Below are 25,582 nucleotides of genomic sequence, written 5' to 3' on the forward strand. Positions count from 1 at the left end.
AATTATGTACTTTGGACTATATTACCATCAGTTTTGGTTTAAAATATAAATTCAAATACAGTGATCTTACTTTTCTGTGTTAAATTATAAAGGTCATCATCTAGCTTATTGCACATACTTTGAAGGGTGGACTGATGTGCAAAGCATCACGTGAAGCACTGTGGGAGACAGGAAATGCACTTAGAGGGCTCTGAAAAGTTAACTCATGGTCACAGATATCCCAAATAATAAAAAACATAAAAGCTGTTCAAAACAAGTTATAAGGCAGTAAGTGATAAACTGATAGAATGCCAAAGAAAACACTGAACTGGGTATAAACCTGAAATGACTGAATTATCACTGAAGTGACTGAGTTTACCTTAAATTGTAAAGAATAAAATTTCTACTGTTAAGCAGAATAGGGGCTTAAAATAAAAATTAAGGGGGCTTCCCTGGTGGCGCAGTGGTTGAGAGTCTGCCTGCCAATGCGGGGGACATGGGTTCGAGCCCTGGTCTGGGAAGATCCCACATGCCACGGAACAACTAGGCCCGTGAGCCACAACTACTGAGCCTGTGCGTCTGGAGCCTGTGCTCTGCAACGAGAGGCTCTGCGATAGTGAGAGGCTGCGATAGTGAGAGGCCTGCGCGCCGCGATGAGGAGTGGTCCCCGCTTGCCGCAACTAGAGAAAGCCCTTGCACAGAAACGAAGACCCAACACAGCCATAAATTAATTAAAAAAAAATTAAGGTCGCTTACAAAAAGTAAAGGTGCTTCTGAGTATATGACCTATGAAATTAATACCTACAAAAACTGTGGTAGAAATTCAGGGGAGACAGAAATTACTACAGCCTAAGGATATTCTTGAGAAGATGGATTTGAATTGAGTTAGTAAATATGAGTTGGATATATAGGATGGGGGAGACTGTTTTCTTCCCCTTGATAATGCCACCCTCTGCTGCACATACTTGGCATATTTCCTGAGCATATATATATAGAAGGCAATGTAAGGCTTCTGAATACCCTTTAGGACCCAAATATTTAAGATCCTTGCAATCTCGCTTCCCCTTTTCCTAAAATAGTTTTATTCCAATCCTTCCTTCATAGTAAATTGCAAATAATTAATAACATCTTGGGGATGGATTGCATTTTAGGGTGCAATTTAGATTGCTGTTCAAATGATGTAATATTATATAAAAAGAATCTAATATACAGCTCTTGTTGATAGAAATCAGAACAGCTGTTGCTTCTGGCAAGAAGGTGGCATGAGGGAACAACTTTCTGGGAGGAAAATGTTCTGTATCTTGACTAGGCTTTGGTTACATGGGTGTAAACATTTGTCAAAACTTAGCTTAAAACTTAGGTCAGAGTAAGATCTTTGAATCTCACTGAATGTAAATTTTACCTTAAAAAAAAAAGGCTTTGTGAGAGACTGGCTAGGACAGGTGGTGGGGTGGGGTCTTAGGACTTTCTCAGAGCTCCCCAAATCGGAGCATACGCCTGTTAATGTCTAATCACTTCAGATCTATGACAGCCAAAGTCCAACTTATTCCAGTGAAGGGAAAGGGATAAAATTCAGGGAGGTACACTAGGGCTCTCATATATGACCCCCTCCCTGACTCAGCCCCAAGACTATAGCCTGATGACTCAAGTGATAAGAGTATAAACCCCAAATGCTAGTCCCCTCCCCATCCCTCCTTGCCTGATCCTCCTAACCTAAGTGATTCCTCCTGTCTCTAAACTTGCATAGCCCCTTGTGCCGCTGTAGGTTTCCACCACCTGTTATAGTTATTGCATTCTTGCCAATTGCTTCTCATGTCTGCTTTCTGACCAGTGCATTTGCTTTCAGAAGCAAATTAAGTCGTTCAGATTTTGTTTACTAAAGACATGTGACAAAGCCTAAATGGGGTTTGAAACCATCTTTGCACCTGAAACTTCTGGGAACCAATATATCCCGTCACATTGTATATGGGCTTAAGACTTCACATGGGATTTTTAACATTCCTTCTGGAGATTTATAAACAGGTGTAAGGCCCATATTCAGAACGTAATATGAACTAAAGCTTTAAATTCAAGATGAAATCCTGGAGTAATTTTTCAAATCCTAAAGCATTAAAGATGTCAGGATAACTCTGAATTTGATATGAATTATAAATACTTAAAATTGGAAGGACCCTTAGAGGCAGTTAGTGAAGGCCAATCTGCCTTCCAGTCTAGAAAATGCTTCTGTAACATTCTTGAATGGGGTTTGTTAAGCCTCTACATGAAGCGCCCTTGTTTTCTAAAGCAATGTAAAACAATGTTGGCAGCTCTAGCCATCAAAAGACAGCCTGGTGTAACAAAAAGTTGTGCTGGTTAAGTGTATTTTACCACAATTTTTTTTTTTAATGAGGAAAAGAGTTGCTCTGCTGGGAGAAATAAAACATGTTTTATACCTAGCCTCTGAAATTTTGGACTATTCACATCTCCTCTAAAAGGGAGTCGGACTAGATCATCCCTAAAAATCCCTTCTAGTGCTAACATTCTCTTTCTAAAGTTCTTTCTTTTTGAGCTTAAACTTGCCTTTTTTCCTTTGTCTACAGACTCCAAATTATGGAACTAATGACACAGATCAAGTCAGCTGCTGTAAGTAAGTAAATACAGAGAAATATGTTAAGAGATGTCTGTCTTAACCAAATGTCTTTTGTATGGGTGGAGGGGGCAAAGAAGGGAACTCAAATCCTGTAGGTAGTTGATCTATATTTCCTGCCAACAGTGTTTCACTTGGCTTCTGAGAAAGCACTCAGGAAGCAAATGTTTTCCAGCTCCAGGACTTATGCCAGAATCTCAAAACCTTTGTCCTACAACCAGGGGAGCTGGACCTTAAACTCTGCACTTTGTGTAAAGTATACCAGAAAAGAAACAGGAGTCATTCTTGATTCCCCTCCCTCACTCTCAAATTGTTACCAAGTCTAGTAAATTCTACCTTAGCATGTCTTCCAAATTGCCCTTCTTGACTTGCAATTCTTTCTGCTATGTCCTTTCAAGGTTGGAGAGCAAGGATTATACCCAGTAAATCTCTGTACCCCCAGCCCAGAGTCTTATTAAATATCAGAGTAACTAACGAAAGGTGGGTTGCCTTTACTCAATAGGCTTATGGGGCCGTTTACCCTCAAAGGGGATCAGGAAACAGAAAGGCAGGGAAACTAGAATCTATAGTTTTTTTTTTTGGGTTTTTTTTTTTTTTGCAGTACGCGGGCCTCTCACTGTTGTGGCCTCTCCCGTTGCGGAGCACAGGCTCCGGACACGCAGGCTCAGCGACCATGGCTCACGGGACAACAACGGGTGCTGTGAGTGTCTTCCTTCTGGGTGAGAGGGAAAGAGCGGTGGGCGAGCGGGCTGCAGAAGAGTCAGGAAAATAAGGGAGGAGGAGGACACACAAGTTCAGAGCGTTATTACATTAGTGAGGTCCAGTCGAGCCCTAGAAATTGTTCCCACCAGACACCTGGCCGTGAGTGCCAGGCGCCGTACCTCCCCTCTGTCGGGGTCTCCACACAGGTCTGGCAGGGTTGGACCAGATGGCTTCTCGGGTCCCTCGCCCCAATTCTGGGATCTCAACCCAGCCCTTCTAGGTTACAGGTGCGATCCAGAGAGGAAGGTGACTTGCGCATCACCTACGCAGCGAGTCTGATGTGGATCAAGGACGGGAGAAGCCCGAGGCTCATGACTCCTGGCCCGACTTGCAACAAGCCTCCCTGCTCTCTGGGCCAGCCTCCCAGAGGGTTCTGGGGTTCGTCTCTGCTTTCCCCACCCAGCTCACCCGCAACGACCCGAGGTCCTGAAGTGACTCCCGCTCTCCAGCAGCCCGGGACTCTAGACGCAGTCCTGCGCTCTAGCTCGGAGGTCTCGCCAGACTCGCAGCTCCTGGGTCCGCCCCTCGTCCGGGGCCGAGAGTCCTGACTTCTGATTGGCTCTTCGAGATCCCACCGCAGCCAATCAGCGCAGACTCTTGGAAGGCGAGGCCAGTCCAGGCCGACCTGTGCTATTCCAGCCCCGTCCCCGGCCTGCCGAAGAGGCTGCGAACAGAAATTCCGAGATCTGGCTTCGGATGGTCTTTCTGCAATCCCGCCCCGCCTTCTCTCGGTGGTCACCCCAGTCAGAACTCGGCTACCTCACTACCAAACTGGATTTCTTGTTTATGATTGGCTCTTCCAGATTCCGCCCCGCCCCTCCCCTTGGTGAGTAGCCATTTAGCAGGCTTTCAGCTCTTGAGTGGCACCTTGCAGTTCCTCCCAGACCACGTAGCTGTGGAGGCTTCTTGGCCTTATCTCAGGATTCTAGTTGTTTGGGTAGAATTCGCGTCCTCGTTTTTCTTTCCTCGCCCTCCCTTCGCTCCTGCTGGAAACACGTATCCCAGAGGCTTTGCAAGCGTGGCCGAGGTGGCCTCAAACCCATCCTGTCCCCCAAAACAGCAAGAGTTCAGCTCGGAGGACCTGGGAGTTTGGCCTGGCAGCGTTCTGCACAGGACCTAGCTCTCCCAGGATACTGGAATGTTAGAACGTGAAATTGTCTAATTTATCAGTTATGTCCACACGTTCCTTGTATTGATGGGGAAACTGAAGTCTAGAGGGCACACAGCCTCAACCAGACCTGGTCACCCAACTTCTAGTTTAAGCTCTTGCACAGTGCCGAGTTTTCTACTCTCAAGATGTAAAGGAAGCGTGAAGTACGCCCTAACAGGTCACCCGGGGGGCTGAGGTGACCACAGTTCAGGTCTGGTGTGATAAGTGATTCATTTACACTGAGAAATAGAACTGGTAATTGGATCAGAATCCTTATTTAGGTAGTTCAATCAGTGGATTCTCCCTCTGCAGGGAAGTGCAGAACCACATGATTATCAGGAGGCTGCCTTGGGAATCATAGCATAACAGCCAGGCTGGCTGGGTGACCTTAATTGTCAAGGTCACCTGGCTCTGATAGCCAGTTTGAGATACGTCTGCAACCAAGCAGAACCTGACAGTACAGAGCACTTTCTCTACTGGAGGAGAGTTCTAGACATCACTCATGTCTGCAACTTGGTCTGTTTTTGTCCATGCACATCTCCCTCTCCCCCTGTGCCCCCCGCCACCCAGGATACAGCACACTCTGGTTAGAGTGACCTTGATTGATTGACTTGGTGGTTTCCCAAACCGCTATCAACCATCTATTGAGAGATCGCCTCTTTTCTCCCTTTAGATATGGTTCTTATCTGCTTCACTTCTAATTTCCAAGTAGCAGGGCTTTTTTACAGCCCCAGGGCAGCATTCTTGATGTCTCATTCCTTTAGGGTGTCAAAGACAAACTTTGATTTGGATTATCTGTAACCAGAATCTGACTCCCAATGGCCTTGTTAGGCCCCTCTGCATTCTCTTCCCTCAGGCAGGTCCTGAATCCTCTCCTCCCTCTCACTATTCCACCTCTATTGATCTGGTTAATGTCTTTAAAATACACTGCTCAGTCATATTACTGGGTCTAAGAGAATGAACATTTCTAAGGCTCTTAATACATGCTACCAAATCATGTTTTTCCTCAATAATGCCAATATTGGATACCATGATAACGAAAAAATTCCACCAATCTGATAGACAAGAAATGTCATGTCACTGTTGTATTAACAAGTTTTTTCCTTCTCCACCTGGCCACTAGGACACTTAGATATTGGCTCTCAGTTTAGTGATCAAAAATTGGAGTGAAACAAAATGAACAATCTGCAGAGTGAGATTATAGATATGATTTTATATTATAAAACATCCTATAAAACATAATAGCCCACTAGTTTTATGATACAACTATATATTGCAGGTTGTTTAAAATGCTAAAAATTCAGTGCCATCATCATGTAAACACAAAATTCAGAGACAACACAATTGTCATTACACAAGCAAATTCTGTGGGATTACATATACATCTGCTTCTGCAATAAATGTTCCATTTTTGTATACTAAACACAAGCTTTATAATCTGATATTTTGGAAAACTTATCAGCCAAACACATCAAATTAAAACAAGCTGAAGCTAAACTAATTTATAATTAAAAAACAAAGGTGGCATCAAGTGAAAACCATAAACTAAGAAAATGGAACACTGGTGTTGCACTAGGCTTCCTCAAAAACTCTGGATATTCAAATATTCAAACTATCACCATGTGTCTGTGTTAATATTGTAAAGCAAATAAATCTTAGGATACTGAATTGGAATCCTGAGAAAACTAATAATGTACTAATTTTAGTTTATGAATACCAAATTTTAGTAGATTTCAATTACTCATTTAGGTTGCTATTAAGAGTGGGAGAAAGGGCAGATATTTTTAGATCAGTGGGCAGCTGACCATACTTACAAAACATTACTTTAGAGGCTCATGGCCCTGGCTCCCAGCTCCAGATGACTTGCTTCAAGAGAGTGCTGATGAACAGCCAGTGGAAGGAGAAGTGACACCACCAGCTGGTCCTAAAGCATAGAGGCTCATGAAAACATAGCACCTCCATCCTGCATCCATCAAGAAAAGGCCCTTTCCTCCTGTAATACACAACTTTGTAGCATGAGATGAATTCAGTCCTAAATGTTCACTTTAACATAAATTACCTCCATAAAAAAAGATCTAGAGTATGGAGGTTATGTTCAGGGCAACTTGTGGAGGGTCCAACTTATTCATCAGAATGGGTTGCCTAGCACAGTCTCCCATCTCTTGAATGTTCAAGAAAAGGTCACCCAGTTAGATGTTATTTAGACAAGGGATCCTGCTTTGGGTGAGAGATTAGTCTTTTCAACTCTAAAAATGTTATTCCATGAATCTAAGTACCTGTTGGAACAACCCTTGAATCAAGTTCAACTTTACTTATTGTTTCCTCGAGGCTATTCCTACTGCAAACTTTATCTTGGTTTTCATTCTCATTTTGGCAGTTATATTGGGAATAACTAATGTCTGAACATTTAACTAACATGTTTGAAGAGAAATTTCTGGATGGTATCCTATTTCTTTTTAAGTTATATTTTATTTTTTAATTACCACAAAATATTTTATAACAAGAGTCAAATATGTGATAATACAGTTTTCTTTATTAAAAATAATTTACAGCATCAGTAACATATACACAATTGTCATCAACTGAACTTTGCCTCCAATATATTTCTATACAATACTTAAAATTATTGAACTTAAAACTGTTATACTGTTTTGTTGGCTTTAAATAATAGACAATGATTTATATTTACTTAAGTGAGATATATGGTTTCATAATTACATACCATGTGTAAAATTGATAGAAACATCAGCACTATCACACTTTAGGGGAAAAGTCACTAAAGAAGACTAAGTTCACCTCCTTCCCCTCTCTTTTATAACTCCAAATCAAACTAAGATAGGGTCAACATCCAGTATCTTAGCACTTTCTCCTAAACCTGAAGGCAAAAGAAAGGTGTCTTTTAATTCAACCACAGAAAAATGTCAGTCAAATAATTTCTCCTCATCCTCTCACTCAACACTGAGAAGGCGAATGCACACAACACTGTTACCATATATGCAAACAACTAGAATTCTGATTTAGGTCTTAGCTGTACTTTTTGTCCTTTAGTACCACTGAATTTTGATTCCCAGTGAAAAACTGAGCAATTTAGCGAAAGGGAGTCTAATACCTCTCATTCAAATGTCAGCTTGGAGATAAAACAGGAAGTAACAACTGTCATCTTGGAAACTTTTTAGGTATACTAATGGCAATTCAGTGACTGGACGACATTTTCAGCGATTAGCAACCCAAAGGCATGAAATATGGCAATGGTATGTAGCATAATGTTTCTTAAAATATAACAAAAATACTGCTGTTGATAATGACCTTTGAAATTGTACTTTCAAAGTCACAACACTAATTTCCTTCTCTAAGGGGCCTATTATACTTCCTGCCACAATATTTGTGTATTTTTTTAGAATACAAAATTATCCAGATATATTCAACAAAGGAGATAAGTAAAACAATAAAAACCAACAGGGGCCACATTTTTGCAAACACAGAATTTGGCTGGAGGCAGAAATATAAGTATGCTCTGGGACATACATCCATGACTCTCCTCACAAACTGATAGCCATTGCTTACCAAGCTTTTTGGTTCATTGTATATAAGCAAGAGATTAAGAGAACCTTGATTTTGTTCCTGAAATACAAGATCTGCTTGTATTATTACTGGACTGGGTAGACTGGAAATATAAATGTTTAATTCATAGCTGGCTAGCTCTATCATCTCTTCATCTCCTAGATGTGCTGTTTATGATGATGCCCAGGCCTCTGCCCGTAGGTTACATATTATATTACAGTATGGCTTAAAAATAAAACAGATGTTTTCCCCACACGTAACAATCTGGATTATCATTTCTTCAAAGCCTGTAACAGATATTTTAATGTTCAACTTGTAAATTCTCCATCCCTAATTCATGTTTTCATGTAAATTAAAAACATATGCACTGACAAATACACAGCATTATAAAACATCAAGAACACAATGTGATTTGAAAGTATCAAAGAAAATATTTATAAAAAATTTAAATAAAAGGGAAATCATTTTGCCAAACTCTAGTCCATCTAATTGTCTAAACACATATTTGCAGAATATTTTCGAAAGATTGTATGATTTGATTATGTGCAAAGTTCTCAGTGGTCTTTACCCACTGGTTTGCTAATTTCAGCATTTTAGCTTAAAAAAAACAATTCTTTATTCTGTGCAATGTGAGCTAATTCTGAATTGCAGTAACTTAACTAGGTCATATGATGATCTCCATGTGGGAAAAAAATCACTACAATTAACCTTTTGCCTGCTAAGTTTAATTTCTTAATTTAAAAAAAGGTATAGGACTTTTTGGAATTAATTATCCAACCTTTTTCTTAAAAGTTGACAAACTTCTTGTTGACATAACATTTGATGTGATAAACAGACATGCAAATAGAGAAAATACAGTATTCAGACAGCAATAACTTAAGTGTTTTATCCTGACGGTTAGCAAAAGCATATATAATTAATAGTATCGTGCATCCCAGGTAAAATGATTCAAAATGACAGGAAATCGATTTAAATAATTAAGAAGTAACCAACATTTAAAAAATGTTTAGGGTTGAACAACCATATAATTTAGGGTGGATAATTTAAAAATCTAGAGGAAATCATGTTAGCGTTTAATGATTAAATAAAGTTCTCTTTAGCAACCATAAAAGAGTGTGGACTTTTAGTTAATAATACCTAAAATATTAGGTTATAGGAAGTTACAGTATCACACAGAGTGAGCAAAATAATCCAATTGATATAATGCCATCTGAGGCTTGCCAGGGTAACAGTAGCAAATTACTGAAAAATTAAGGGCTGCATATGTGATACATATTTTCACTGCCAATACATGGTGCTACGCAATCAATTGTATTCTGTAACAGTCCACCTTCTGATGTGGAGGAAACCTTGGCTGGATTGGACAGAATGATTGTGTATGGGGCAGGTTCTATCCCTTGCAGTTAGACTGAGACTTAGGATAACCCTGGCTTATATTACAAACTAAGAATGACAACTATGTGCAACTCAATTCTGAAAAGGAACGAATATATCTGAAAATCCACTTATAAATCAGATTTCACCTTCCACAATTTTAGTTATCTGGCTTGTTATATTTCAATCTGCTACTCTTAAACCAACAAACAGTAGTATACAGTTTTATAGGTGCAAAACTAAACAAAAGACTTCAGGAAGGTTACTCATATAAGAATCTTTAACACAAGTTCAAATTCTGCCTTTATTTACAAAATGGTCTGATAAAATATCCCCCCATACTTACAGGCCTCTTCCACAACACACTTCACACGCTGATTTTAGCAATGTTAATAGCACCATTCGTATATTATTTAAAATCAAGAAGATTTCATTTCAGTCACTACATTGATTCATAATCATTTACATCCATGGATGAGATAAGTGAGCATACTGGGACTATCTGCAGCTCCATGGTAAGGATTCCTGGGTCCAGCACAAAAGGCTTTGTTTGCAGTTACCAGTTATGAAAGGTATCCATGGTGAGTAGATACTATGAGAATTTTCGTGCCACAAAGTTTAATAATCCTCCATGTTTGAACAATGTTATTTCCACATCATTTTCAAAGGAAGCAATCACGCTGAATACTTTTCCAGTGCTTGTCTTTAAACAAACAAAAACATCTCACATGAGTGGTAAAATCTACAAAGTTTTACTTAGTGGTTAAGACCATCTGTCTTCATATTCAATGACTATACTCATATTCTCTCTGAGAAACATTTCTCCTGCTTGAAAACACCTAAGATACCAAACCACAGGCTTCACAGCTAAGTAGAAAAACACGTTATTTTTGTCCCTAATTCTAAATAACAAGCATCGTATCACCTAAAACATTAAATCAAATGATTTAGATTTTGACTTACTAATTAGGGAAGTTGTTACTCATGTTCATTTTATGTTAAATATTCATTGCATATAATATTGCTACTTTTTCCTTTTTTCTTGGTTGTAAAGTCTGTGTTACTCTAACCCTGAACACTCAATTTTGGCTTCTCCTAAAGTGGTGTACGCGCCTGGGATAAAATTAGATCAGGACAGAGAGAGCTTATAATGAGGAAAAGGAAGTTAACGTGTGTAACTGGAAGTCCATGTCTTCTTTCTGGACTAAGTATACGGTGTTTTTTACTTTTCCTCGGAGAACATCAACTATATTAACATCCGTTTAAGTACAGAGAAAACAGAGCCTTCTTAAACTACAATTTGTTCACTAACTGACATTAGTATGCAATTTACAGTAATTGTTTCTTACTCAATTTACAACCATCTATTTAAATATATAGTACACAATCATATATTTGAGAATTTTAGATATACCTTTATATTTAACGTAACTCCAGGAGACAGTTCTTCAGGAAATGTTAAAGAAAATGTTTCTCTGCCAGAGAGGCCCAAAGAATCTGCATTTTCTCCTGGAAGGAACTGAAGTGGAGCTATGCCAATTCCAATCAAATGATCTTTGTGAATTTTTTCATAACTTTCAGCCAAAACAGCTTTCACACCCTGTAACAAACATGCATTTTATTTCCTCCATTCATCTCTGAAAGTTGCTTTACTGAGCATTTTAAAAGGAAAAAAATTCTACTTTTGGCTTTTCTGTAAAAACTTTAAACCCAATACCCCATACTAAAAGGTCAATGTTATATCAAAGTATTTAAAGAAATCTTTTATAGTTTATTTTTCTCTAAGTAGCTCCTTAACTCCTTCTAACTGCCCCTCAGCCACTCCAGGGTTAAGTACTGCCAGTGCCTACCATATAGTAAGCACTCTCTATAATTGGGGGCAGCTGCTTTAAACTCAAAAAGGGCTCAGGAGGATTTCTGTTTAATTATGGTAGATCTAACATATGTGTTCATCAACACTCCCTTTTAAATTGCCACTGAAATAAAAGAATAAAGAAGTGTAAACCCATAGCAACAAAGGGAATAGGATGTGCAAATTCTATAAATATTTAGAAAACAGAGACAGGTAACTGACTTAGCAGACAATGTTGAAACTACAAACTGATAAACTGAAACTAGGGTGATACCAGTAAGATTTGAGTCAATTTGCAACAAAGAACCTAGAAAAGGCTTGAGACTCAGAGGCATGAGTTTCTCAGAACACTGGGATACTAGTCAGAAGTCTATAAAAAGCAGTAAGATCTCCAGCTCAGTTCCCACTCAAGAGAGGAGGCTATTCTCTGGACAAAATCAGCTAAAGACCCATGTTTCTCTACTTTTTTTCATTATTATCCTCCTAAGGAGTTTTAGACATTTCCCTTCTAATCACATCTTCCTCCTCATTGCCCACCCCCCCAAAATTTAATGTCACAAATATACTGTGTATCTGTTTTTATATGTGTATCTATACTTCATACATAAAAAGAGTAAGATTTTGTTGCACCCCTTGGGAGTGCCATCATCCTATAGAGGATGGATGCTCTAGACTGAGGAGGAACACTAGGCTCACGGGAAGTCTGGGTGAGAATACTATCAGAAATGGGGGGAGTAAGTCTGTTTCTTCAATGGGTCTCACTGAATGGCCCAGAGAAAGTAGTTACAGATACTAACATATAGGGTTATCTCAATGAAAAAGGTAGCTTATCATTAGTAAGGCCCACTAACAAAATGCAGCTCACAACCACAGCTTGTAATCAGTTTTTTAATGTCTAACTGAATGGACAGCTAAGGATCAACAGCTATATGAAGAAAGCCCGCAACAACAACAAAAAAAGCTAAAAAAACTTGAGGAAAAAAAGGGAACCTATACCTATAATTAATATTCATGATATAGACATACCTTGTTTTTACTGAGCTTTGCAGATACTATGTTTTTTAACAAATTGAAGTTTTTTGGCAATTCTGTGTCAAGCAATCTACAGGCTCCATTTTTCCATCAGCATTTGCTCACTTCATGTGTGTGTCACATTTTGGTAATTCTTGTAATATTTCAAATGTTTTCATTATTATTTTATTTGTTATGGTGATCTGTGACAAGTGATCTTTGATGTTACTATACGACTTGCTGAAGGCTCAGATGATGGTTAGCATTTTTTAGCAATAAAGTATTTTTTAATTAAAGTATGTACAATTTTTTTTAGATATGCTGTTGCACACTTAACAGACTACAGTGCAGTGTAAACATAACTTTTTATATGCACTGGGAAACCAAAAAACTTGTGCAGCTCGCTTTATTGTGATAATCACTTTCTTGCAGTGGTGAAGAACCGAAACTGGAGTATCTCTGAAGTATGTTGGTACTTAAAATTATTATCTTACAAAGACGAAAGAATTAGACTTATTCCCACAACTCCTTAGAGTATTTACATTTTAAGGGGGAGGGGAATTAAAGATTCAAAACAAATGATGTTTGTATGATTATAATAGCTATGAGGGCTGTATTTTGACCAGCCTTTTCAACAACTACAATTGTAAAGAGAAGCACAGTGTGAGTATGAAATGGCAGAGAGCACACGTCACAGGACTATTCTCTCCAACAGATCCCCTATTTGCTCTTCAACAAGGAAACAGTCTCAACAGAAATGTCTTCCTAGCAGACAGCCAGGGACCAATATCACCTATTTGGAAAAAGATAAAAGTAAAACGTGGCCCACTATCTCTGAGTCGTTAACCTTTGATGGAGCAAATCAGAGAAAATTAAATGAAAAGGGGGCAAGTAAAACTACCAATGCGGGGGCTTCCCTGGTGGTGCAGTGGTTGAGAATCTGCCTGCCAATGCAGGGGACACGGGTTTGTGCCCCGGTCCGGGAAGATCCCACATGCCGCGGAGCAACTAGCCCCGTGAGCCACAACTACTGAGCCTGCGCGTCTGGAACCTGTGCTCCGTAACAAGAGAGGCCGCGATAGTGAGAGGCCCGCGCACTGCGATGAGGAGTGGCCCCCACTTGCCACAACTAGAGAAAGCCCTCGCACAGAAACGAAGAGCCAACACAGCCATAAATAAATAAATAAATTCTTAAAAAAAAAAAAAAAACCTACCAATGGGTATAAATAATTATTATTATAAAGCAATAATTTAAGACAGAATACCCTTTCCCTCTACCACATTTATTTTCACAAATACGACTCATGTAAGTTTAATTAAATTCAGAGTATTAAAATGCAACTAGATTAGTACAACGTATTATATAAGGTCACTTAAAAACACCCACAGATGAGATCCAAGTAGGCATACAAAGTCTAAATGAACAAAATGAACTCTGACAGGATGTTACTGACAAAAGGGAATATTTAAAACTCTTTGAAGTTTAAGATACAATTTAAGAATCAATACCAGCAAGTATGGTCCTTTGGCAGCCCAATCTCTTGAATTTCCTGAACCATATTTCTTCCCTGCTAAAATAATCAGTGGGATACCTTCCTTCTGGTACAGCTCTGCAGCCTCAAATACATCTAGCTGTAGATTAAAACAAACATAAGAAATTTTAATACAAATTTTGATCTAGTTAGCAACTGCCTAAATACTCTGTATACATCCTTACCGTTTGTCCTGATGGAAAATGAACTGTTTTTGGAGCTGGTTTTCCAATGAACTTATTAAAAAGCTTGATATTTGCGAAAGTGCCTCTTGTCATCACAGCATCATTACCTCTTCGGGCTCCATAAGAGTTGAATTCACGAGGGGTAAGGCTGCAACAAAGTTATGAAAGTTAGTTTTTATTTTAGATGGAAAATAATCACATTATTAAATTGTAAAACTTACTCATAAACACTTTTTTATTATGGAAAATTTCAAGCATGCACAAAAGTAGAGAAAACAGAACAGTGAATGCCCAGGAGCCTATCACTACTCTACAATAATCAATTCATGGAATCTTTGTTTCTTCTCTTATCATCCTCCATGAGACTGTTTTGAAGAAAACTCAGATATCATATTTTAACTGTATACATTTCAGTATGTTTCTCTAAAAGATACGGACTTAAAAATACTACCTTGTTACAAACAAAACCCTCCGAACTTCTTAATACCAGCTAGCCAGTCAATATTCAAATGTCCCTGGTTTTCCTATTACTTTTTTAGTTGTTGGTTTGCTCCAATCAGATCCAAATATGGTTTATAAATTCATCCAGTTGATCTCAAGTCTTTTCTAATCTATATGTTCCCTCTCCTTTTTTGTCTCCTCTTATACTTTATCTAAAGAAATTAGGTCATTTGTAGTGTAGTTTCCTATATCTAGACCGTGCTGACTGCATCTCCACAGTATCATTTCATATGTTGTTCTCCCTCCTGTATTTCTTGTTAACCAGATGTCAAATCTAGTGACTTGACAAGATTTGGGTTTTTAATTTTTGCAACAATGCTGCATAGGTCTTACTTCCATCAGGAGCACATGATACCCAGTTTTCTCTTTCTGGAATGCTACCAGTGATTGATCATCATTGTCTAGACTGCATTAGGGACTGCAAAATGATGATACTCTATTTCTCTTATTCCTTCTTCATTTTTTAGCTGGAAAACTTCTATGAAGACAAACTTTATTGATGCTCAACATGTCCCATCTTTGAGCAGTGACAGATTCAAGTTGGCTCCTGAGACCTTTTGACAGAAAGGCTGGAAGTTAATTGTACTTTGGTGGGAATTAAAACACTCTTTGGTAGTCTCTATAGCTCTTTTGCTTTTGGTATAAGACATCTAGAATCATCTTGTATATTTTCCAGGGCCAAACCTGGAATCAACCATTTCTCTAAGACGAAATGGCTGCTTGTCCTAAGACTTGGTATTTAGACACCATTATCTGTGTGCTATGGATATTCATTGCTACTGGATTGGTTACTATATAAATGACCTTTTAGGGACACGAGAAAACTGAGCATAAGCATCTCAAGAATCAATAACCAACTTCCATCAGTCTCTAATTTGGTCTTTTATGTAAAGACAACAAATATTCTTCTAATTTAAACATCTTATCTCAGGATGTACATTTAAACACTGTACTTCAGGATGGAGATGGAGAGGGGTTTGAGTGTCTTTAAAAATAAAATTTTTAACTGATGAAAACTACGGTATTAACTGTGCTAAGAAATCCATATCAGCAATTACAATAAATATAAAAATTGTGTATTTGAGAGAAGTGGTGGCTTTTTCTTTGGGGGGGGGTTGGAATCTTTGTCACAATTACGACCAAGATGGAAATCACCTTTTAAAAAATATTTGGGAGAAATAAAACTTATTTTATTTCTCACCACTATGAACAAAAGCCGTGTGTAAAACAAACTGATTTATCTTCATCAAATTATACCAAATGGAGTTGCTATTAGCAATTTCTACCAAAAAGTGTTTTAATTCCCACTAAACTACAATTAACTAGAAAATAAATTCAAACACAGATTTCACAATAGCACTAATGAGATTATAGTAAGAGCTATGCAGTATTACATGTCAAACCAAGCTATGTAGCACTGATTTTTATAAGATATTTCAATGAAAAGTCTTATCATTTGCATAGTTCAAGAATCAAAAAGCTAATCAGGCAGCAATACCACAAATTCTACCTTTAGCAAAATTTTGTCTCTGGTGTCAAAACAGTTCTTTGATAACCGAGCAACTCTACGTTATTAATCACACATAAATGAAACAAAATCTTTCTAGTTTTGGATTTATATATCCTATGTAAATGATCTCCTTTACATTCACATTTATTATTCTTGTGAAATTTTACACTCAAGAAGCAGAAATTCATTGTCTTTTGATTTGATACAGATCAAGCCTAGACTCACACATGTACATTTTATAGCCCAAAATACACACATTTAAATTGTGCAGTCCAACACTGGAAGATGGTTAGAACCATCAGGCTTTATTTGGTAGGTCAAACCAATCTGACTTTTCAACAAAGTAGCACTGAAAAAGAAAACTCCTGTTTCCAATTAGTTGTTTATTTAATGGACAAGGGCTCAATTTAAAATAGCAATTTCAATTTCTAAAGTTACAAGCAAAAGCAGGTACAACAGGTATCCCAGTTTTTGCTTAGGTCAAATACATAGACAGTCAGGCACCCATGATAGCATGTAATTTACTGGATAAAGAAACATGACCAGTAAAAGCCTCTTAATTAATGAGAAAGATAAAACAAAAACAGTCTATAACCATGTACACATACCCTCTGTTTGTCAAATACTTAGCAGCAGGACTACTCCTAGCAATGCTTCCAGCAGGTGATATATGATCTGTCGTGACAGAGTCTCCCAGATATAATAAGACATGGGCATTTTCAATAGGCTGGAGTGCAACTGGCTCTTTGGTCTAAAAGGTAAAAAATGTTGAAGGCATTTAACTCTTCATGAGGTTTTTTAAACTTCAAACAATTTTTAAAATATCAAATAGTAAAAAAGTACTTACAAGCTTATCAAAAAATGAAGGACATCTGATATAAGTAGACTTTAAATCCCATGGAAACAAAACTGAATCTGGTACTTCTAAAGAATTCCACCGTTTATTCCCCATCTGTGAATATGGTTTTGGTTGATAAACCAAAAGAAAGATAAAATGGAGTCAGAAAAAGAGGTTTATGAAAATGAGGAAATTAACATAGTACTTAGGTTAGAATTAAAAAAAGAAAATAGGCCTCATGCATTTGGAAAGAAAGCTAAGACACTGCATTCTATAAAATTATGACATTTTTGGACTGAATTGATAAAATTTGCTCATCGAATTCCAATATACCAGATTTTCAGGAATGCCCTAAGAGTTAAGTTTCAATACAAACTGAATGTGAAAGACTTTACAGAACCCCAGAAAAGCTAAAGAATTTAGAAAGATCTAAACATGTTGCTTAACTTAAACAAAACATTAAGTGTGTTTTGGGGTATACTTTTAATATTTAAGGATATTATCATGGAAAAAACCTTTTTTTCCCCAACATATTTGTCCTACATCACTGTATTATTAGTCCTGCCTTCAAACTATGTTCAAAATCTCACCATTACTCACCACCTCCACTGCTACCCCAAATGTTCCATGCTATTACCATTTTTCACTTTGGACTACTACATACAATAGGTCCTCCTGACTCTATCCTTCTTACTATCCAATCCTCTTGCCCCAATATAGTTTCAATTCAAAGACAGTGCAATCTTTTTGATTATGACACTCCTGTTCCACACCTTCCAATGGCTCCCCATCTCACTTCAGAGTAAAAGATTAAATTTTAATAATGGCCTAAAATTCCCTATGTAATCTGGACATCATTTCCTACCACCATCCTTCTTACTTCCTATGTTCTAGTCACACTGCCTTCATTACGGTTCCCTCCTTAAGGCTTTACACTGGTCCCTCTACCTGGTAAGCCCTGTTCTTTGTTCAGATATATGACTAACTTGTTCACCTCCTTCAAAACTTTGCTCAAATACCATGTTTTCAACTATCCTATATAAAACTGCAATCTACTCCACAAATTTTACACAATTGGTTCTCTTTACCCTGTTCTGTAATTTTCTACAGCACTCATTACTTTTTAACATATTGTATAATTTACCTAATTATTCTGTCTACCATTTACTATCTGCCTCTCCCCTTGAGAACTTTGTGTTTTCTTCACTGATATATTCCAAACAGCTAGAAGAGTGCCTGGCACATACTAGGGGCTCAATAAATATTTGTTAAGTGAATAACTATCATTTTTGCTCTCATATTTATATTCTAAGTTCTTTTTAAAAAGTGTGAATGTATGTATTAGCTTCTAGATACACAAAACATCTCTGGAACAATGCTTAAGAAACTGACATAACTGGTTGCCTTTGAGGAGATAAAGTAGATGGCTAAGGAATGGGTGGGAGGGAGATTTCAATGTCTGCTCTTGTTTCTTTTGAACTTTGAACCATTGGAATGGTAACAACAAACAAGGGCAGGTTCTATGAAGTGTGTCCATGTTCAGGATGCCAAATATAAATGTTTGCTATACATTTCTAATGAGTAAATAAATCAATTCTGATACTCTTAATTAGAAACTAGAGATTCCAGATACAAAATGTCACTCACTGTGTATTCAAAATAATGTAATTTAAATTTTGATTCCATTCAGAAAGATACATGAAATAAAGAAACACTGCCACTTTATTAAACCTTTTAAGAAACAAATGAGAGTCTTACCTCTGTCTTCTCTTTTAATGCTTTAAACATGGATAATACAACATGTTCTTCCTCTATCTGATGAACTTCTTCTCGACTAGGCCAAATATCATGTAGGTAAATATTCCTGCCAGTAGGGTCAGTACCTGGTTAAAAATTTTTCATATGAAATTTAGTATAAAAAGTAACTCCCTCAAAATGTTCACATCTTTTCAAAGACACATCATAGAAACCAAGTATATTATTCAACAAGAGTGCTTCAGGTGTAAGCAGCTGAAAGAACTAATTACTTGCACATTATATATTCTTCATATGAATCAAAAATTAGTAATGCATCATGATAAGATTTTCTGAAGTAATTCAATAAATGAACAGTCTAGGAAACATTTCAAAAGTACAACTTTTGGGGAAAAAAAGTGTGCGCAGGTATATATGTATACATATAAAGGAAAAGATACCTAAAGGCTCTGTCTGGAAATCTATATTCACTGTGCCTGCTATGGCATAAGCTACCACTAAGGGTGGAGAGGCAAGATAATTGGCACGAACACAATCACAAAGACGACCTTCAAAATTTTTATTTCCAGATAAAACTCCACAAGTAACCAAATCACCCTGAAAAAACAAAAAAACAAAAAACACAAATGAATATATTCAATTCAAGAGATGGTACAAATGTGGATAATCACATATAAGAAATCTCAAATATTACACTTCTGAGGGCATGATAACCAAAAGCATTATTTCCAATTATTAGGTACAGAACTATCAGTACTGTAAATAAACTAAAATAATTCCTTACACTATTAAGGAATTAGTTCAGGGTTCTAAAAATGACTTCAAAGAATCATTTTATGATTGATAGGTTACTCTTTCCAAGAGATGCAAGGACTACAGAAGTATAAATACATTAATATATATTTTTGATAATAGTGAAATACAGTTAGGAAAAACCATTTGGATGTCTTACTGATCCACACAGTTTACCTGTTTTACTGCATTTAAAACTGCTTCTGATAAGGGTGCTGTATTTCCCACACATGTTGAACATCCATAGCCAACTATTTCAAATCTGCATTTCAAAAAATAAATGTGATTGGACAGAAAATCACAACATTTATAAAGAAAGGACAAGTCTTATCTTTCATTTCCATCACTGTAGTAAGATTGCTGAAGAGAATATTCACAACACACGAACCTTCATCAACATGTTCATTTCACAGCTTTTGAGCAATCAAGTCTGACCCTCAGGCATGCTATCTGTACTGAAGGCAAACCTCTGAAGAGCCCTGATACTTAGGACACTCCCTAGTTAAATTTGGTTAACTAAATCTGACACAAAACTTATCACACTATGCAAGAAAATTCTTCAGATACTACTCGCTAGGAATATAACATGACCATTCAAAAAATAGATATTATACTTTCCTCCAAAGGGGTTTAAACTGTCAAATATCAAGAGGACCTGGCTGCAACAATCTGACCAAAGGCCCCCAAAGAGGCACTGTAATTGGATACTCTGATAGGAGTAATCTTTTAATTCTCAACCAACTAAACCCAAGAAAAGCTCCTGACAAAAACTGCAAGATGATATAACTTAAAAATTACAGGTATAATCCTCAAAATTACTTTCAGCTGCTCTTTTAAACAAAGAAAAAAACCTAAAACTTGGCAGGCAGTTTTGCAAAAGAATTGATTTACATAAGACACTATGTTCCAAAATACACAGTGAAAACACAGCTAGCATCAATTATTTTTTTTAGTACATAAAAAATACGTTATTTTCTCCAAAGTTCAGGGACAACTTAACCTATGCTTAATGGATACAATAATCTCACAAAACCTCAATTAAGATAATTTACTCAGTTAATAATGCAACCTATAAGATCTCACTCTGTTCTGAAAACTGATGATCTACACGACTCATGCAAATTATGTAGTACTTGGTACCATCCCTTACCTGTCTGTCACTGTTACTTGGTTTTACTTGTTTGTCTTGTGTTTCCATCTTTAAATTAGAGATCACATCTCCTACTTCTTTGTAGCCAACACAATGCCTTGCTGCTCATTGAATATGCCTAGTAAATGTCTGCTGAGTGATACGGCCTCAAAGATTTTGTGGTAATGGCAAGGCAACAAGTAGAACTAAAGCGTTTTTTTTCTATCTTCTTTTTGTATATGAAAGGTCCTAACAAGTAGTTTCAATCACTGCTGAATACCAATGTCAATATAAAGAGTGGTAACCATCACTTACCCGAGCTTACTAAGATATGGTAATACTCCACTTGAACTGAGGTAATGTGTAACCATCCCACTGCCTGGAGATAAACTTGTTCTTATATAAGGTTTAACATGCAGACCAGCTTCAACAGCTTTTTTAGCCAAAAGACCTGCAATAGTAAATAAACAATAATTTATTATGGCAATGTTTCTCTCCCTCTTTCCCTCATATTAAAGTAGGAAGTAAGAAAGGGTTTATGGTTTATTTTACAGGTCACCTCCAATACAGGTTAGGGTAAAAGTCTAAAATTCACACATTTACTGTCATTATTTTGTTCACTTTATTCTATTGATTTGTTTCATTTAAAACAAATAAAAAATTGTGGTAGATATACTAGCTTTTACATTATAAATTATTAATATACAATCTGATATCATGGCATCATGCACACAAATGGAAAAGGATATATAATAACATCATGTACACATATAATACATATCATTAAATGAACCATTTTAAATGCTATAATCGTAATGAACTAATAGCAATTTAACATTTATTATACTTGATTTTATATGATTAATGAATTGTTCCATGTACATACAATTGATTTCATTTATATTCCTTGTCAATAATCTTTTACTTCCTTTGTGTCTCAACTGAATCTAGTACACTGCTATGGTAAATGTCTAGTAGCTCAAGAGATCTGCTAATTAACTATACTTCTAAATTGACAGATAAAACAGATACAACCTAAAACTCATAGATCCATGTTATAATTTTAAAAATTCACCTTCTTTGTAATAAAAACAAAATTAATAACATAAATCAAACTTAGGCTCCTTAAAACCTAATTAAAAACTCAGGTTCTCAAGATCAAACACAGGCATCAATACTCATGCATAATCTAAGAAACAGAATGTGAATATAACAGAAAATGTATGGCTATAAACCGCAACCTACCTGCAGCAAGCATGACAGATGGATTGCAATTATTGGTACAACTGATAACAGCAGCAATGACCACAGATCCATGAGACAGCTTATATTCACTTCCTTCATAATGAATAGAGACGATATCATTTTGCTTTTCAGCTGCAATTTGGAAGCCTTTAAATCCAACCTATACAAATTTGCACATAAATATAAACTAAATATTCTGGATATGTATAGAAAAAAAGACTGGTAGAAAATATGGCAGATCCTTGACATTTGGTAAGTTCTGACTATTTGTGAGTGATGCTGAAGGTCCATGACATTCAGTAGTTATAATTCAGCTGAAGCATCAATTTGAATAATCGTGACAGGAGTCTGGTGGTGTTCCTAAGCTTTTACCTACTGAGTGCAGCCAACTACTCATGATCCAGATCTTATTTGGCTTTGCTGTTCTTTATTCATTCCTACTTAAGAGTAATTCTCAGGAGATGGTACAAACTTTTTCTGTTAAAAATGGCCTTGAAGATTTGCTTCAAAATGATCCTGTGTGTCTATATGTATGTAGAACAGATGAAGCAAGATGGGTTATGAGTTGGTAATTGTTGAAGTGAGGGACACCGGAATTCATTACACTATTTTATTCCTGTAGAAGTTTGACATTTCCCTCAAAAAAAAGAAAAAAGAAATTATAAAAAGAAAGGCTCTGAAAAGAAAGCCAGCTACTAGTTCTCAGAATAGAAAAAGTGACAAGATTGAAGCCATGATTCTCAAGACGGGAAGTACAAACACTGAAAGTCAAAGAGGTCTCTTGGTATTTAGTTAATTTACCAGACTTTAAGAGAGTAATCACAACAGTGTAGTGGTTTTGTCCTAGTCTGAGAAATCACAAAAGTCTAGAGCAGTGCTGCCCAACAGAATTTTCTGTGATGACATAAATATTCAATAGTTATGCTGTCCAATACAAGAGCCATAGCCACATGTACCTATTTAACTTGAAATGAGGCTATCATGACTAAGAAACTCAATTTTTAACTTTTAATTTTTATTTAAAAATACCCAATCAACCTCTGGTCCTCACAGTGGATCTGGGAACAAGCTCATGAAATGTCTGACTTGCACTTTGGACAGAGGCAAAGGAGGGGGCTGCTGGTGTGCGCCAATAACATATAAAAATACAGCAGTTGATTGAGTTCATGGGTCATCCTGCTAGTTCTTCACTACTTACTTAGCACAAAGTGTATTGACAAATAAGGCAATCTACCTTTTCATTTAAGCAAGCTTGGAAATCACTTTTCATATCTGTCAAAGCAACTCTATCCTGAGGTCTTTTTGGACCACTGACAGATGGAACTATTGAATTCAGATTAATCTGGATCACCTAGGAAATGAGAGAAAAGAGGGAGAAAAGTAATTAGAATTTGTAAGTACAGATTCCAACTTGAGTACTACTTTCTGATGCAGAATGAATATGCTCACATTTGTTTTAATGCAATTTGTTTTAATGGTGATATACACTCCCAAGAAATATTTTAAAACAACTCCATTTAATTTATGAAACGTAATATATAAAAATTTGCTAAAAGACTAGCAGACCAGTATGCAAACTAGCACAACACCAACCATACAGTCTATATAAAATTCTTTTCCCCCAAATGGTTTTTTCTCACAAAGATAACACTGTCTTCACACATGCCTGATGATAAAGTAGATACCTGTGCCAGCTAAGTTTATTGCTTCTGAGCTCCAAATTCATCCTTCTTTGCCTGCTCTGTGATAACAGAGGTGGGCTTAGTAAACATTTCTCCTTTCTCAGCTTGTACGATGTTATGTCTGGTCAATAGAGGGTGCTTGGGGGACGCAGCAGAAAAGGGTTTTTCTACTCCTGGTTCTAGTTTAGCTAGCCAGGCCCCTGCAGACCATGTTTTTATTCCTTGGTTTAAAAGAAATCATATTTTATAAAAATTCCACCTCCCAGTTAGGTTTCTATTAATTTCTTCTGGTATTTCTACCATTTCCCTATGTACATTTTATTTGTGTATAATCAATTCAAACAAATTTTTCTTCACTATGACTTTCATCATTATTTAACAGCCCTGTTTATTCTGGTTGAGCACAGCCGAAACACCTGCTTTTCTTACACTTTTATTTCATGGATCCAGGTGATCCTAGTCTGTGTCTAAGTATGTATGAGTTTCTCTTGAAATCAACATCCTGGTGAACTCTAGTTTTATTTCTTATCATCTATCTGGTCAGGTTTTTAATAGGCACATTTATTCCATTTCATTATACCACCAAAATGTTTCCATTTAATTGTTCTTATTCTTTCCCTTTTTAAAAAAAATGTGGACAGAGCACTAGATTTGATAAATGGTACTGAGAGGGACCAGAAAATAATCAGAGAAGTTAAAAGATTTGCCCAGAACATCACAAAAATTCAATTCCTATGGATTCTATATGGCACTCAATATACTATATGTATTCACTTATTCACCTAACATGTTACTGAACATCTACTATGTGCCATGCACTCTTTTAGGAGCTGGGGACAGAGTGCCAAACAAAGCAGGTGAAGTTCCTGTCCTCATGGAGCCTACTTGTATTCATTCTAGTGAGGGAAAGACAGGCAAATAATTATACAAATTGATAGGTATCAGGGAGGGATACAAGCTATGAAGAAAAATAAAGCTGGGTGAGAAAATGGATTTCCCAAGAAAAAAGAGCTTAACAGTTAACCATACAAATGATAACACCAAGTTGATTTAGATCCCTGACACACTTCTAGAAAGTGAATTTTATTACAACTTTCCTGAAAGTGAATTCTACCTACTTCAATATAAATTTCCAAAAGATGAGAAATACTTGCTTAGACTGTAAAAATATCTGTAACATTTAAGATCACATAACTGTATATCCCCTTCATAACGGTGGATTTTTTACAAAGTATAGACATTAACCAGGTGCAGACATCATCAAAATTGATATTTGGGGAGTAGATTATAGTATTCTTATCCTAAAATAGAAAAAAATTAGACCGATAAATTGAGTCAATTTTATATTTTCGGTACTAAAAATTGAGACTTGACAAAATGTCACAAAATTTACTGTAATATAAATCTATGTAAAATTAATGAATAAAATCAGAGTTGGGTCACAAATAACATTAACTTGTTAAATAATAACAGCTATCATTTACTGAGGACTTACTATGTGCTTGAAACTGTCATAATGAATTTGTACTTAACCTCTTAAGAATCCTATGAGGCAGATATTATCCTCATATTTCAGAGATGAGGAAACTGAGGCAAAAAGGTTAAAAAAGTGCCCAGGTTGTATAGCTGGTAAGTCTTAGAGCTGGGATTCAAACCCAGGTGGTCAGGCTCCAGAATTTACAGTCTTAACTACTATTAGGTGGGTTATTGTGTATATACCTGGGAATACTCAGGTTCTCTTGAATTATCCTGGTCATTTCGAAACAATTTCACAGCTTTAAGGTATGTTTCCATTGACTTGAGTTTGGCTTTGTCAAAACCTAAAAAGATGATTAACAACAATAAAAATCCTTTCAGAAATTTTTAAATCTTTGGGGGTAACGATGCCGAATTTCAGTGATGAGCAAGAAGCAAATATTACTTATTACTAAGCACTCAGAAAAGATTTCTTTACAAATTGGTATTATTCTCAATAGTAAAAATTTTACCCTTCATAAAAACTCTTTATAAAATACATACCATAATCCCCCCTTTTAAAAGTTACTCAATCACAGACAAGATCAGAAATACTGAGCCAGTTATATAAAACTCACAAAAA

The 25,582-nt window shown here is 36.6% G+C and overlaps 1 protein-coding gene across 2 annotated transcripts in view; it reads right to left on the reverse strand.

The window, feature by feature from the left end:
- Positions 1-10,044: 10,044 nt before the first annotated feature.
- The window catches only part of IREB2 (iron responsive element binding protein 2), a gene marked incomplete at both ends in the record, with an annotated part of 44,520 nt that continues 28,982 nt past the window's right edge, over positions 10,045-25,582 (reverse strand). For both annotated transcript variants that reach the window (XM_079701100.1, XM_079701099.1), the window contains 13 exons: positions 10,045-10,155; positions 10,867-11,052; positions 13,825-13,947; positions 14,033-14,180; positions 16,652-16,794; positions 16,891-16,995; positions 18,640-18,764; positions 19,077-19,233; positions 19,606-19,690; positions 20,873-21,008; positions 21,803-21,962; positions 23,037-23,153; positions 25,204-25,304. In XM_079701100.1, the coding sequence (XP_079557226.1) occupies positions 10,045-10,155; positions 10,867-11,052; positions 13,825-13,947; positions 14,033-14,180; positions 16,652-16,794; positions 16,891-16,995; positions 18,640-18,764; positions 19,077-19,233; positions 19,606-19,690; positions 20,873-21,008; positions 21,803-21,962; positions 23,037-23,153; positions 25,204-25,304 (1,697 nt within the window). The remainder of the gene's footprint in view (positions 10,156-10,866; positions 11,053-13,824; positions 13,948-14,032; positions 14,181-16,651; positions 16,795-16,890; positions 16,996-18,639; positions 18,765-19,076; positions 19,234-19,605; positions 19,691-20,872; positions 21,009-21,802; positions 21,963-23,036; positions 23,154-25,203; positions 25,305-25,582) is intronic.

The sequence above is a fragment of the Hyperoodon ampullatus genome (genome assembly GCF_949752795.1).
Source record: "Hyperoodon ampullatus genome assembly, chromosome: 3".
NCBI classification, from domain to species: Eukaryota; Metazoa; Chordata; class Mammalia; order Artiodactyla; family Ziphiidae; genus Hyperoodon; species Hyperoodon ampullatus.